This window comes from Mugil cephalus, chromosome 19, assembly GCF_022458985.1.
Source record: "Mugil cephalus isolate CIBA_MC_2020 chromosome 19, CIBA_Mcephalus_1.1, whole genome shotgun sequence".
Classification (NCBI taxonomy): domain Eukaryota; kingdom Metazoa; phylum Chordata; class Actinopteri; order Mugiliformes; family Mugilidae; genus Mugil; species Mugil cephalus.
Genome location: NC_061788.1, coordinates 11,884,128 through 11,899,396, shown reverse-complemented (window position 1 = coordinate 11,899,396; position 15,269 = coordinate 11,884,128). Strand labels below are relative to the sequence as shown.

Below are 15,269 nucleotides of genomic sequence, written 5' to 3'. Positions count from 1 at the left end.
TATCCCAACAGGACGGGGGAGGTAAAAGGTTCCTGAAGTGCCCTCATTAGACCCGCCGGTGGTCCTCTGGGTGCAATGACTTGCACCTAACGACTTCCCAAACCCTTGAGGAAGCAGAATGATGAAGAAACAACAAAGCATTTGCTTTCCTTTGAAAAATGTACATTGTTATTAACTTCCAGAGGACGGCCTTATTCCTCTGCAGACTTGACTCATCATATCCCTGAACTAGCTCCAAATCCCAGTAAAGTCCTGCAGCAGTTGTTCTTAACGGCATTTTAGTTCGTCTTTTCCTGGAGAACTATTTCAATGATGTAGACACCTCATCCTGCACTTGGGGGCGTATGCTAATTTTGCATTTCCACGTCCCTCCCTCCACCTGCGCCTCTCCTTCACCACCAGCAGCAACGCTCTCAGCGGAACATGCATGGGTGACTTAGGTCACCAATCAGAGCAGGGTAAGCTTCCCTAGAAGCTCGAGCTGTTTCCTGGCGGCTGGGTTGTGGCCTGTTTTGCAAAATACAGTTGCAATGGTGGATGAAATAAACAGAAAACATCCATTTTCTGTGTCCGCTCGACTCCGCCTTGTAGTTTAGGACATTTCTCAAGACCTAATTGTAAAGTAGCTTGACTGTATCCACCCATAACTCTAGTCTACCCTTGTGTGTTGCAGCAGCAATCACATTAATGCAGCAGTCATCAAGAAGTAAACGGATATGCATCTGGGACAGTTACACAATTTGACTCTTTGAAATCAGCACAGAGCCTTGAGCATGCATCAAAGTTGAATGTGGGCGACACGCTGAGCTCCACGTTCTGAAGTTGCAAATGCAACTTTCCAACTATCTAACCAAATATCAGGAGCTCTAACAGTTTGTTTTCGAAGTTGTTAAAAACAATGCATTAAGTTTTTCTTTGAATTGCCCGTTGGATCGGTGGGTTTAAGGACACGCGGACGTGCCCGTGTGCTTGCTTCCAATCAGCCACAGCTGTACGAGGGAGGCGTTAATTCCTCACGAGCTTAAACTGCTTAATTTCCAGCCGCTCCGATAATGGTTTCATTAAACTAAATGGGGGGCTGGTGCTGTTCAATCCAGTTTTCGGTTACGAGAAACAGCAGGTGCATTTCACTTTGAACGTGGCGGATGAGAAGGAGTGCGACGAAGACTTCAGGCTCACTGGGGAGTTTTAAAATAGTTATTTCATTTGTGCACTTCTTACCACATTGCGGTGTTTACACTGTGTGATCTCTTTGGTCAGGAAATGTTGATGCAATTTGCATTCGTAGTGAATGTGCTGCAGCAAAAAAGCAGACGTTATTTTCGGGATGATGCACCAGATGATCTTGAGCGCACCCTTGCATCTTCCCTGTGCTTCATTGGTACATTTCATTCTGTCATGTTTTGTCTTTTCAGGAGTGACTCAGACAGACAACAGTCCTTTCTGAACTATTTATGCATAAGAGGGTAGGGGAGGGATTGTTTCGGTGCTTTGTCTTTCCACTTCCACGTGCATTCTGGTAACACGCTGACAAAGACGAAGGATGAGACACATCCCCAGAACAGTGAGAAGGAAAGCAGCAGCAGAAAGATGCCAAGGTCTAAGAGCTAAGTAAAGGTGCAGTGCTCACAAAGGATGGTGAGTGAATAAGGACTGGCATGGGTGAGTGGGGGGGCTGGTATGACGCAGGGAGGGCAGAATAATAACTATGCACTATTTATAGGAACACACCAACCTACAGTATGGTATCCTTCAGAATATTTCTCCTACATCATCTCCATGTGCTTACATAAGATGAAGTTACGACACACTGACTTGTATTTTATTAAGATTAATTAGTGGAACTCCATAGCTGAAAACAAACCGTGCCAACCCCTCATAGTACTGTACAGGCATTTACACCCTGTTATACTTTTTTTTTGGTTGTCACTAAGCCAATGTAACATTAACATATTTGTTTATGGCTATGTTTTCTGTTTACAAGACTTGTAAGGTCATTAGTTGTGCACACATCCATGCACTCGTTTTGAATTAAATGCTTCAGTATGTAATATAATATTAAATATATCGGATTTTCAATTTGAATGTGCTGGCCATTTGAGTAAGATTCTGTCTGAAAGTGTTGGCATTAAAACAAATGCTACAAATCGGTTAATGCTTCTTTCATCCTTTCAGCCACAGGAGCTATAAGGGCTTTATTATGTGTGAAAATATACACACATCTCCCCCTTGTGTTGAGCGTTTAACTGGCCACTGGCAGCTCTGGACGGACTAGTGTTCTCTCATACTGTAAGTTATTTCTCTCGTTTGCAGAAACAACATGAGTCAAAGTTTTTTTGTTTTTGTGGGATGTTATTGCCAGAAAAACTTTTGAAGAATACATTTTTAATATAAATCGGACTATACCGTTTTTAGAACACTTTAGACTGTGTTGTAGATTGATGGCAAATTCTGTCTCTGCCCTCCATGTTCCAGGAAGGATTTTCCAATTTGGCATAGAGGGTTTTCTTCACTTTTATCTGTCTTCAAATAGCTCAGCATGAAACAGTTCAGCGGTTCACCTACACCGCAGGCAGCCACTGAAGCGTCCACACCTTAGCCAGAGAAGACAGATGGTCAAATGTTTTCTTTCCGCTAACCTGAAAAGATGACATGCAAGTAAAATAGCAATAAATCTTGTGTGGCTCAGCGCACTACTGTATTTCCATGCACTAAAACCTTTTTAGAGCTCACTAACTAAAATACGTTAGTGAGCTTATGATAGAGTCAAGATGCTTATGGTTACTTTTAAAACTAATGAAACAACATCGCTCAGTCTCATGGTATCAGACTGTCATGACTCTGCCCCATCGAAGGTCAGCACCCCAGACACTGACCAGATTTTGTAATTCAGCACCTCGGTCAGCGACCGCCTCAGCAGACCACCCGGGAGAGAAGGGCAGATGTTTCGGGCACTAAAACTACTGTAGTCGCTCAGCATCGTTATTTTTATTCTAGTTTACACTCTCTTAACACTTCAGCTCAGTATCACGGTTGCCATCCAGGGCTGTGTATATTTTTAGATAACATATTTGTTAAGTTCCTGTAAATGCCATGTTTAATTTTCCCAGTAGATCAGTGTGCTTTCCCCGTCATTTGTCGAAGGTTTGAGGCTCGGTCAGAACAGCATAGCTACAGCCCATCATTAGTCATTCTGCGGGCTCAAGCAAAGCAAACAATGGGTCTGGGCCAAAAAAAAATATAAAATAAAAAAAACTCACAAAACTGCTCTGACAGCTGCGATGTCTGACACTTTTACACATTGCATGAATAGACGTTCGGCGCTACTACTTATAGAATGACTCAACTGTTCACCTCAACCGGCTAACCATGAATCTTCATTTGCTTCAATTGTCTGACTGATTATCAAAGTGGCCTTCCTCCTTCTTGGCTTGGCAGGGCAGTCAATCTAACAGATATCCACATGCCCAATCTTGTTGCAGTTACCTTGCATAGTGAAACTTATAGATTATTGAACTTTGTGCTAATTTCTGTTTACAGAAACGTTCAACCGAAATAAAGCGGATTAGGAGATAAAATCTGTGATGTGCTGGGGGGAGAGTTTGAATCTTCCCAGTCTCAATATGTGGGCTTCAACATATGCGGTGACAGCAACAGAAGCATGAAGAACACAAAGATCAAAATGATCTTTCTGTTTGATAAGTGAAATGAAGGTCATGAGCGACACATTTCTGTCTCACTTGCTCTGACTTCCCATTATTTATGTCACTGCATACCAGCATTTATTTCCCTTCCAAGAAAAGTTTTTTTTTTTTTTTTATTACATGACGCATGTGAGCACAGAGCATTTACAGTTAGTCAATATCTGAAGCCAATTGCTTTTATCTCTGTTCCATGCAGTCAAACAGGCAATGAGTTTTGGTTTGAGAAACCGATGTTTTTCTATTTATGAAATGCCACAAACTCGCTTTTAATCCCACTTTACTGTGACAGCTATGTACTGAGAGGCAGAAAAGACGCAGGTGCAGTTTGCTTTACTGCTTCTGGCACTTTTCACTCAATTCAGAGGCCTCACAGTCCTAAAAAAGTACACCAAAAAATGCTTCCACTCTGTCTCTGGGGATCTGTTGACTTCTAAGTGTCTCTAAAATCTATCCGTGTAATTTGCTCTGGTTTAGTCAGAGAGTAAAAAGTTAAGTAAACAAGACTTGTTAAGACTTGACTGTGAAAATGGAGCGACGGTCTGGAGAGAAGCAAAAGTTCATGATGAAACATTTTTATATATGGATTTGTTTTTTGGAAACAACGTTACAAGTCGCTGAAGAAAACAGAAACAGTTTACAATGAAACCATTTTCTAAAAAATTACCCGCCGACCTTTTACCATTTACAGTTTCAGTTCATTTACATGTTTCTTTGTGTTATTCTGTGAAAATGTTGCTTCCCCTTATCATTTAGAAATCACGAGAACTATAAATGATTCATCAGTTTTTAAAATGAATGAGTTTGTAAAGTTAATCTTCACGGTTTGTGATTGATTGTCTGCAAAGAAACCAAATAATAACATTGATAGGAATCTAAATAAAATCCTAATTTCCAAAGTCGTGATAGAACCTTTTCTTTTCTTTCTTTTTTTTGGGTGATAGAAATTGAATAAACACATCAAGTGTATTTAATTTACTGTCTTCTAAAATGTTTTGGTAACCATAAACAGATTCTTGCTCAGTTTGGGATCTAGTGAATTTGGAGGCCAGGTCAGTGACTTGTGCTGTTCTTCATGTTATTTACACCTCTTGTCAGTGGTTTTAAGGTTGTGACTGATCACTATATACCTGATCAAGGCCTCCAATATCAGAACCGTGAAATCCTCAAGTTCAGCTCAAGTTCAAGCTGCATGCGGCTGATAAGGAAAGTGCCTCAGTGGGTTATTTTGATGGTTAATCCCTCGGAAACCAACAAAACATATGACCTCGTAGTCTATATGAGCACTATTCATGTCTCTAGTTGATTTTAGTAAGATAGTAAATCCTACTATACCTACTTTACTATAGGAAAACAACCATAGCAGCAAGAAGCGTCTCTTTCTGAAGCATCTGCGAGATCTCACTTTAAATATCCTTCTCCACCGGGTCACTGACACGCGGTTCACATCTCGCAGTCACCAGACGGTTTCCCACATACTAAGGGTAGTGAGAAAAACTGGTGTTACAAGGAAATGAAAATATATCTCTATATATATTGCCCAACAGTGAAAGAAATTATTTCTGTATGTCTCTCTTGCAAGCTGACGGTAAATGACGGAGCTTCTCAAATTCTCTTGGGTCTCATGACGTGTAGGTTACTCCCCCGCGTTATTTGGTACAATTATGCATCTTATCCCTTTCATCTTTTTACTTTCGCTTCTAGTCTGTGGAGGATGGACTGGAGGAGGAGGAGGAGGAGGAGGGAGGAGGATAAACCCAAGTTCGGGATTAGACGGATTTCATTGAGCGTGTGCGCACCGCTGAGACAGGAGGCAGCAGCAGCAACAGTTCCCGCGGCGCAAAGGTTCCCCCCCATCACCACTTACAGTGAAAATGGCTAAGTCCAAACCCTGGCTGCTGTGCTGTTTCATTCTGTGCGGCCTCGTTTGCGCCGTCGCCCTCATCTGTCTGTGCATCGCCTCGCTTGTTGACAGAGGATGCTCCAGCGGCAGCTTCAAGCATGCGGCCGTGTCTGCAGACTCGCTGCGCTGCTCCGAGATCGGCAGGTAGGAGACAAAGTTACTCCGGAAAAAAAAGTTGGCTTTTTAAAGGGGAGAATACGGGCTCGAGTTTGGTTTTACACGGATGCAATCAAATTGAAAGCAATTTTACAATATAAAAACTTATTGATTTGGTTTTATGATAAGAAATGTACCGTCTTTTTTTTTATTTATTGTTGTCAGCCTGCACCTCGCTGGTCCTGAGATATTAAGCTGAACGGAGCCTGACATAAGTGGTTTAAGAGATTTGATAGGCTCTGTTTGAAGTGCAGAGATAACACCAGCAGAACCGTGAACAGACGAACATTTTGATTTATTGCTAAATGTCCTGTAACTATGGGATGTGTGCAGATACTTGGCGCTCTCTGGTGCCAAGTATCTGAAGCGAGATGGATATTTATTTTGTGGTGAGCCGTGATGTGAACTCAATCCATCCATCATCACAGAAACTCTAGGAGACAAGAGGGAGAGAGAACAAGCGATCTGTCTTTGTCCTCTTCACTATGTAAGTGTAGCCTTTCCGGGTTTTGTATGAGGTTTATGTCCTCTTCCAGGATTTGTGACGGAGTTCATTTCCCAGTTCACTGCACAGACACCGCTCAGGTTCTACGGAGAGATGAAACCGAGACAACGGGCTCTTTCACCTAATGAGAGGGAGAGAGTTCCTGGGGCATGCCGTGACATTTTGATGGTTAAACTTGCTGACGGTGTTCATTTGTTTCATGAGACAAAGCATTAATAACACCCGGTGAAAGAGTTATGTGGATATTAAAAGGCTGCCAACAGTATATGCATGAGGTTTCATTCAGGCAAAACAGCAGTCTAGTAGCCCGTGTTATTCAATATTTAACTGAAGAAAAACTAAACTGTCATCTCAAACACCCAGAATCTTTTTTGTTTTGTTTTGTTTTTTTGTTTGTTTAGTAGGGTCAAAGCGGGGCTGTAGCAGCTCAACCTTTATCAGAACATGGGCCAAGATGCTGCATCTTGTAATCAATTCTTCCAGCTCCTTTTCTCAAGTAAACTCTTCAGACAGCTGCAGATGTGCAGCAAGTTGCGTTCAGGCTCAGTTTTCATTTCACTTCCAAGTTTGGGGTGCTATAACCCCATCTGCCAAACTCCCTTTCAGTTTACCGGCATCAAATTTAATTTATTTGCTCCCCCAACGCTGTTTGCGCAACATTTATATAGTTACTTTTGCATATAATCCCCCCCCCCCACCCTTCCTCAAACCCCTGGCTGCCTTCCCCTTCGTCGAACATTGCAGGGCCCCGAGCTGGGCTGACCTCTGACAGAGTCGCAACATTCCCACCACTGCTTGCTCTTGTCGCTGAGAGATCTCATCTGAGGCTGTGCCAACCTCTCAGTGAAAAGAAGCATTCAGGTCTTTCAGACATGACTCAGACAGAAACTGAGTGATGTTTTGTCCAGTATAATTAAGTTGGATGTTCTGATTGAAATGAATCAGTTGTGATTTCTTTCAGATATGGTTCATATATATATATATATATATGTAAGCGCCTATTGGCTTCTTGTGCAGTATATGTCCTAAATTCTACCTGAAGCATCAGTGCAAGGTTTAAACTTGCTTCTTGGCAGCACTCACAGTACTTTGCCACCAATGTTATAATGAACCCCGAGGTATCATCCAACTATTAGACCACGTGTTTATGTGTGTCTGCACTTAGCTCGGCAAGTCTGCAATGAGCAACCCGGTTAGACTAAGTTTTTCTTCACACATTTCCGCTAAATCCAGTGAAACATGTTTTCCAGGAACATGCTTCTGGAGGGGGGTTCGGCAGTAGATGGCGCCATTGCAGCTCTCCTGTGCACGGCTGTGGTCAACCCTCAGAGCATGGGCATCGGAGGAGGGTCGATATTAACTGTGAGAAATAAAACGGGTGAGCCATCAGTTTGTTATTTGCCTCTCCTAAATTCCATTTCCTCGAAAGCAATTATTGAGCGGGCTAATGACTGAAATTGCCAACCTTTTCTTAGGTCATGTTAAAATCTACAACTTCAGAGAGACCGTACCGCTGACGTCCAAGCTTAACCTGTTGAGAGACTGCCCCACTACCTTCACCTTTTCCACAGGTAAGCCGACCTGTCCCCTCCCTCTTTTCACACGTTGTAGTCTGTGTGCATCGAATTGGCACAAATACATGTTTTAAGGGGCAATTTACTTTCATTTTCACCTTCTCTTTTTTGAAGTTTAAATGAACTTTTACACACATTTCCCATCACTACATCAACAAACTGCACTATAATGTACTTGCAAATTGTTTTCAATGTAATATTTGTATTATTTAAAGAAAATCCTCTGGAGTTTGCCGCCTGTGAATCACATATAAGTGGACATGTGAGGGATTATAGCTTCTGATTTATCTGCTTTAATCTCCATGTTTACTGTAGTGTGTGGTTAACCATTTACGAAACCTTTACTGCTCTTGTTGCTCTCTAGCAATAAACACTTTGTTAATAATAATAATTCGGCTGCACCATCTCCCCACCTGAACGCCGCAGGCAGCCAGTGGATCGGCGTTCCCGGAGAGCTGAGGGGCTACGCAGAGGTTCACAAACAGTACGGGAAGCTGCCCTGGGACAAGCTGTTTCAGCCAACAATCAAGCTGGCCAGAGAGGGAATCCCCATGCCAGCCTTTCTGGGAAATTTCCTCAACCTTGACATGGTCAAGTCATATGTGGAACAGTCATCTCTGTGGTACAACTCATTACTCACTATTGAAAAGAAAAGAAAAAAAAGCGATAGAAAGCTTTCAGATGATTAATTCAGTTCAGTTTTATACACATGAAGATGCAAAAAAATTCCTTAAGATGGTTTGCTGGAAATGAAACCTCCAGAACAAGCACTTAGGGGATTGTGGCGAGGAAAAAGAAAAATCCTTTTTTTAACAGGAAGAGGCCTGCCTGGCTGAGTTTGGCGCTTAGTGAAGCAGAGATAATAATAAAGAGGTGGGACAGAGGTTGTGGGGAGGAGAAGATGGGAAGGTGTGGGTGCATCATGCACCGATCAGGCGTAACATTACGACCACCTTCCCAATATTGCGTAGCTCTCCCTCGTGCACCCTAAACAGTTGTGACTCATCAGAGAGTGGACAGGGGGGCCTTCTGAGGATGTTGTCTGGTCTAGATGGTTGGTACATGTCTAAGTAACCAGGTCCAAAAGTTTCCCAGCAGATCACTGAATTTTCACAAGATGGTCAACGTCAGTCATCTGTCAGTGGTTATAATGTTGTGGCTGATTAGTGTATGTCCAGGTTATTAAATGTTAATTATGACGATGTGTCATTATATGAGATTTCATAATTAGGTTTGAAAAGTTTGCCTAACAGTCATGTAGGAATGTGTAAGCCACGAAGCCCTTCCTGGAGCAAAGGATTCTCTTATAATCCCTGCTTTGACTAATTGTGCTCTAATTTTATGTAACCTCTTGTTTAAAAAATGACTTCAAGAATTACACACTGCATAATATTTTGTTGCCATGCCCATTTTTCTCAGTGAATTATTCGAGCAGCACGTTGGTGCGCATGGCTTCGTTTTTTCCCCGAAATGTTTGCTTGAAATATTGTCTTTCCCCAGATGTAAGATTTTAATAGGAGACTTGCCAGGGGGTTTAGTGTGGTGGGAACAAAAAAGTACATTTTTGTTGCTGGACGCGCGGCCTGATTCGGCAAAGGAATGCGCGCACAGACGAAGGGTTTTTGCATGTCCGCGACCCAGAAAGGACCCTCCAGCCGACCTTCCGTCACCTCGGGAGGGGAGGGGATTGGTCACTTCTGCAGGAGAGAGTCGCCGTCAGAGGCTCGGTTTGTGCTTTCGTAATGGCGCCCTGTAGAAATATGAAACATGCATGGTGTAACCACTGCAGAGCTGGACAGTGAAAATGATACGCAACGCCTGAGTTCCACTATGGCTCACTTCAAAACAACTTTACCGAGACTTCGAGACAGTTGTGACTGTCCTGAGGTCTGAGTGCATGTGTTGTTTCCAGTCTGCAGCTGATACGCTCGCCCGGCCCCAGGGCGAGGCTCCATGCACGAGGCGTGTTTTGAGTGAACAATAGAGGTTGTTTGACGTGACTGAGTGTCTGGATCACGCTTGCTTGGAAGCAATTGAGCGGTCAGAAGCCGACCAGCTGGTGCTTGGTATCTTCTTATATACACAGTGTATGACAAATAAATAAGATGAGATAAAACGAGAAGTAAACATGAAGAACAGCTGTGTTTACCTGGCCTCCAAATTTACTTGTTCCCGAACTGATAAAGCATCTGTAGGATGATCGTACAGCGTGTACACACTAATGGGAACTATTCATATTTTCGTAATTCAGAAGAAAAGATGAGGTTGTTTTAGACTAAAGCTCTGACGTCATATTTTCTAACCTTCCTGCGAAGAGGACTTCTGTGAAGTGCATCCAGCCCTTCAATTTTGTAAAATGGAAAATCCAAACGAAAAAAAAAAAGTGAAACAGGAACAGTCATTTCTGGTCTCGCAAGTTTCAGGTTTGCCTGGAGGTTGCTTATCGTCAGCAAAGCGAAAATATGCCAAAGATGTTGTGAAACAATGGACGGCTGAGCACCTTTTTGATATTGTACTCTCTCAGCACAAACAAACATTTCCTGTGGCTGCATACGTGACGCAGACGACCCATTTTCATCTCGAGAATTTCACCTCAGCTGTATTTTAGATGGGGTCAATTTTTGTTTCTGATTTGACGGTCGCCCCTCCCCCTCCCCCTTTGCTCACTTTGTGCTTGTGTGTGTGTTTTTTCCCAGTGAAATTTTATGCAAGAACAAAACTGTTCTCGGCAAAGGAGACACCCTCAAGTTTTCTAAACTTGCAGACACCCTGGAGACCATTGCAGAGAAAGGGGTCGATGAATTCTACTCTGGCAAGATAGGACGTGACTTAATCCAAGACATAAAAGCTGCAGGTTGGTGCAGTGTTGACATGTGTGAGTGGGTGTGTGTGAAAATAAAGAATCTTGCCTTTTACACAGTGTATTGTGTTTGCCTTTAGGTGGGACGCTGACAATGAAGGATCTGGAGTCCTTCCACGTGAAAGTAGAGGATGCATGGACCGTTCCTCTGGGAGACACTAAGATGCACATTCCTCCTCCACCTGCGGGGGGTGCCCTGCTCGCCTTTATTCTCAGGATCATGGAAGGTTTCAAGCACTGTTTTATTACACATCTGTGCATCTTTGAGCAAACCCACCGCATCGGCTGAACTAAATCTCTGTGTGTCTTAACTTCTCAACGGAAACACAGACGTTTAAGAGCTTCCCGTCTCGTTTTCCTGCAGGATTCTCTTTGACTTCAGACTCCCTGGTCGGCAACGAGAAGATTCAGCTGTATCATCGCTACATAGAGGCAGCCAAATTTGCTAATGGACAGAAGAGGAGCATTTGTGATCCTAAATTTCATAACTCAACGGTTGGTGATCTGAAGTAATATGCAGACGACAAGTTGAGTTAAAGGCTCTGATGCCTCACAGCGAGAAACGAAAATTACATACTGCAAGTTTTTAATTAAATTAAACTAATTTGTCCACTCTTCTAGAAAGAGCAGTGGACAGAACAGAACAATGAGACCCAGGACTAAACGGCAGACAGCATTTTACCCAAATTGCATTTATATACCTTAAGAAGTTTCACATTTTTAAGGAGTTTATTAAATGTTAAACATTCTCCTAGTTTACATGTTCTTCTTTGCCCTAAAACAAATGGGAAATGTGGAGTTGCCCTTACTTATATATGTTATTATGCTGTTATGTTACTGGTCTGAGATCAATTGGGCTGTATGAGGTCCCAAACTAAAATGAGTTCGACACCCCTGCTCTAGAGAACAAGCGGTTATAGAAGATGAGATGAGAAGTTAAATAAACCGAAAAACATCTACGTCGGCGGACACAGTCGTCACTGTGACGACTTTGTTTTGTAGCTTTGTAGCTCTCCAACCGTGATTCATAGAAAAAAAAATTGCCCTCTGTCAAACAGGTCCCAACTTCAAGGTCGATGGGTGGGTGGGGGGGTTCTGCAGTACCTCGACACCCCTAGGGGTCCAAGGAGGTACTGCAAGGGAAGTCACAAAATCTTTGGTTGATTAGATATTTTTCATGTTTTTTTTGTTTGTTTGTTTGTTCCATTTTCCTCCCACAAATTTAAATTTGTTTAAATGCACATTAACATGAATCCAACATATTTTAGTGAAATTGAGGTTATCTTTGTGTACACGGGAAAAAAACTGTTGAGGGATATTTTGAATGCTAAATGTAAAGCTATCATCAGCAGCAGCTTAGCTTTGCCTGATTAAACTGTTCAAAAGAAAAAACGTGTGAAAATAACATCAGAAAATACAGTTTACAACAATTACTGCGGCAATTTCTAACAGGTTTTCAGAACGTCTCATTGTCTCCTTGTGTTCCTCTTTCAGCGTGCAGACCATTTGATTAATCCCTCCTTCATTAACCACATCAGGAAGAGGATTTTTTCAAACCGCACTCATGACAACTCGTACTACAACAACATCAAGCCCTCTCTGGATCAAATGGGGACCACACACGTGTCTGTCCTGGATGAAGATGGACTGGCGGTCTCTGCCACCAGCACCATAAACCAATTGTGAGCAGGAAGACTTGTCAGAGGCGATTTGTAATATCCACTGTCTTATTATCGGAAACGATTTGACGTGCATCCATCCTCTCAGTCGGCTGCGTGTGTGTGTGTTTTTTTTTTTTTCATAGATTTGGAGGAGCTGTTTACTCTTCGCGAACAGGCATCATTCTCAACAATGAGTTGGCTGACTTTTGTGGAAGAGCAGACTCGCTGAAGCCAGGTAGAGTCACAGACACAAGCACAGCCTTTCAACGTGAGACAATTGAATTAATGCAGACATTCAGCCTCTTTTCCATCTGATACCGACTCTAGGTGAACAGCCTCCCTCCTCAATGACTCCGGTGATAGTGGAGTCAAAGTCTGGAGGGATCCTTGTAATTGGTGGATCAGGAGGAAGTCTGATTACCTCAGCGGTGGCCTTGGTAACTCAGCTATTAAACTCAGTTTGCTGCCTTGCTTTTCTGCTCTCTTGTTTGTTTGCTTTCACAATTGTTTTCTTTTATTCTTGCAGTCCATAATGAACCGCCTGTGGCTTGGAATGAATTTGAAAGATGCCATCGATGCCCCTATATTGTTTGTTGATGCAAGTAACAACGTGAATTTCGACCGTGGTTTTGACCAGGTGAAGTATTTTCATCCTGTTAATGACACTTCAAATTCACTAGACTGTGACTGTTGATCTACTGAACAAGGTTTCTATTTATAATAATGGATTCGGGCAGAGATTATCAAGACATAATCCCACAAAGTTCATCTGTACAGTAATCTGTTTTCAGACTTCAGGCTGGAAGTGGTATTTATTTATGTGTGTGTTGTGTGCCCTCAGTCTGTTATAGATGGCCTCAAAGCTCTTGGACACAAAGTCGGGAACTGGAAATACTTTGTCAACGTGGTCAATGCCATTGAAAAGGAGCATGGGTGCATTGTGGCTGTGTCAGACGGCAGGAAGAAAGGAATGTCCGCTGGATACTAAGCATGAGGATGCCTAACCTTTCCAATAATATCCGCCCTTAAGACTGACTGAAAGTTTGGCCTTAAAAACAATGAATGTGCTGCAGCTGTTTCCCAGCGGAGCTGGTGAGCAGCGCAGTCAGTCGCAGTCAGCGAACAGTACACCTTAAAAAGGTAAATCCAGAGAGCACTTCCATTTTATTAAAGCTAGTATGAAATGTTTTTATAGAAAAAATAATGCCTATAATGAGATAACAACACAATATGCAGTTCTTGAGATCATGAATATTAATAATAACAAACGGGGCAAGAAACAGGAGAGGCTCAGATGATCTAATGCAGATTTTTTAAATCACCTTATAAACTGTAAGCACTTATCTCAAATCCAAACGTTCCAGAGTAAAAATGAGCAGAACTAAAAGTGAATCAATACACCAATGATGCAATTTTTAGGAAATGGGAACATTAAAATGAAACCATTAAACCATAACAGCAGCGAATGCAGTAATAAATGTGACTACTTCTATTGCAAGGTCTCAAAAGGACAAAAGAAAAGCGAAACAAAGTGTTAAAAATCATTTCCTCATTTCTGCTCTGCCTGTTTCACTGTGCCTTTCTATACATGTACTGACAAATCTCTTAAAAAGCATAACAATACACTGGCCTCTGCACACTGAACCGCCATCATGGAAACAGCAACAACGGAGACTTAGTAGCGGCATGTCGCCTGTGTAGTTGCACTTATCCCTTCGCAAAAACTAACATTAATGACCACATATGTTCTGCAGATGGAAGAAAATACCCAGTAACGCCAGCAGGTGGCAGTTGCTGGAACTTGTTGTTCACAAAGACTTTAGACTGAAGATGAAATCCATGATCAAAGCAACCCTCACGCTTGCCATCGTGTTTTTTTTATTATTATTGCGCAATTTCATTTTATTTCCAGAAACCACGTTGTGACAGATTTGTGAACCGTAGCATTTAGAGACCTTCTGAAGACTGAAAAGTTTGCAGAGAATTCAGTTTGTTTGTGTCACTTCGCCCTCTCTTCAATTAGCTCTCTCGTCCTGTCAGAACTCCCTTTAGTGCAGGTGTTGACTGTCCTCCCAGATCTTTAAAGGAGGACCCAAGCTGGAATCCTTTTTGTTTTTTAAGGTCAATAGACCATAGCAGATATGCTTGTTTTCGTTAAGCCTGACCAACATGGACTGCATTATTAATATCAATGAATGTTACATTTGCTGACTGAGCCGTGTTTACTATAGATGAGCCATTTAACCCTTTTAAGGTGATGTCCTGACCAATTTTCTCTCCGTGGTGCCCCATCAGGGAACATCGACTGTGACCTTCAAGATTTTACTGTACAGCTTGTGAAGAAATACTTGTCAGGTTACAGTCCTTTTGTAGAGATCCCGATAGAAATATAGAACTATTTTTTACAACAAATATAATGTTTTTGTAAAATTTTGTATTTTCTGTATTTTGTCTCAATGTTTTATAAAATAATTTCTTTTTTTTACAATTAATAACTGTGAATATTTGCATTTGTCACAATAAAACATTAAATAAAAATCTCTCCTCTTTTCTTAGATCATTCTCAGCCACAAACCTTGAAAGTCGGTTGAGCTGAAACTTTTCACTGCAAACCACATTCAGATCGCCAATAATCTACTCCATGTTTTCCCATTTGCCTTATTTCAGAGCAGCGCCGAGACAAAGAAAGCAGTAATGAGATACATTTCAGTAGAGAAACTTATGAATTAGTAATGATTTCTTAAGTGGATTCTGCTCCCTTCTCCTTTGAGGCATTGGATGGGAGTTATGAGAGCATGCAAATTTCTGTCTGAGTGAAGCACCACTGTCTTTGTTGTATGACAAACGAGTTAATCTGGATAAGTTGTGACTCCATAGCTTCAGTGTCATGACATTACCCTCTTCGTATA

The 15,269-nt window shown here is 42.0% G+C and overlaps 1 protein-coding gene across 1 annotated transcript; it reads left to right on the top strand.

The window, feature by feature from the left end:
* Positions 1-5,405: 5,405 nt before the first annotated feature.
* ggt5b (gamma-glutamyltransferase 5b) lies at positions 5,406-14,014 on the top strand. The gene is made up of 12 exons (XM_047569325.1): positions 5,406-5,748; positions 7,516-7,643; positions 7,741-7,836; positions 8,266-8,461; positions 10,536-10,693; positions 10,780-10,926; positions 11,064-11,194; positions 12,194-12,381; positions 12,504-12,595; positions 12,688-12,797; positions 12,887-12,997; positions 13,202-14,014. The coding sequence occupies exons 1-12, from the start codon at positions 5,576-5,578 to the stop codon at positions 13,346-13,348; spliced, it is 1,677 nt and encodes a 558-aa protein (XP_047425281.1). The 5' UTR covers positions 5,406-5,575; the 3' UTR covers positions 13,349-14,014.
* Positions 14,015-15,269: the final 1,255 nt, after the last annotated feature.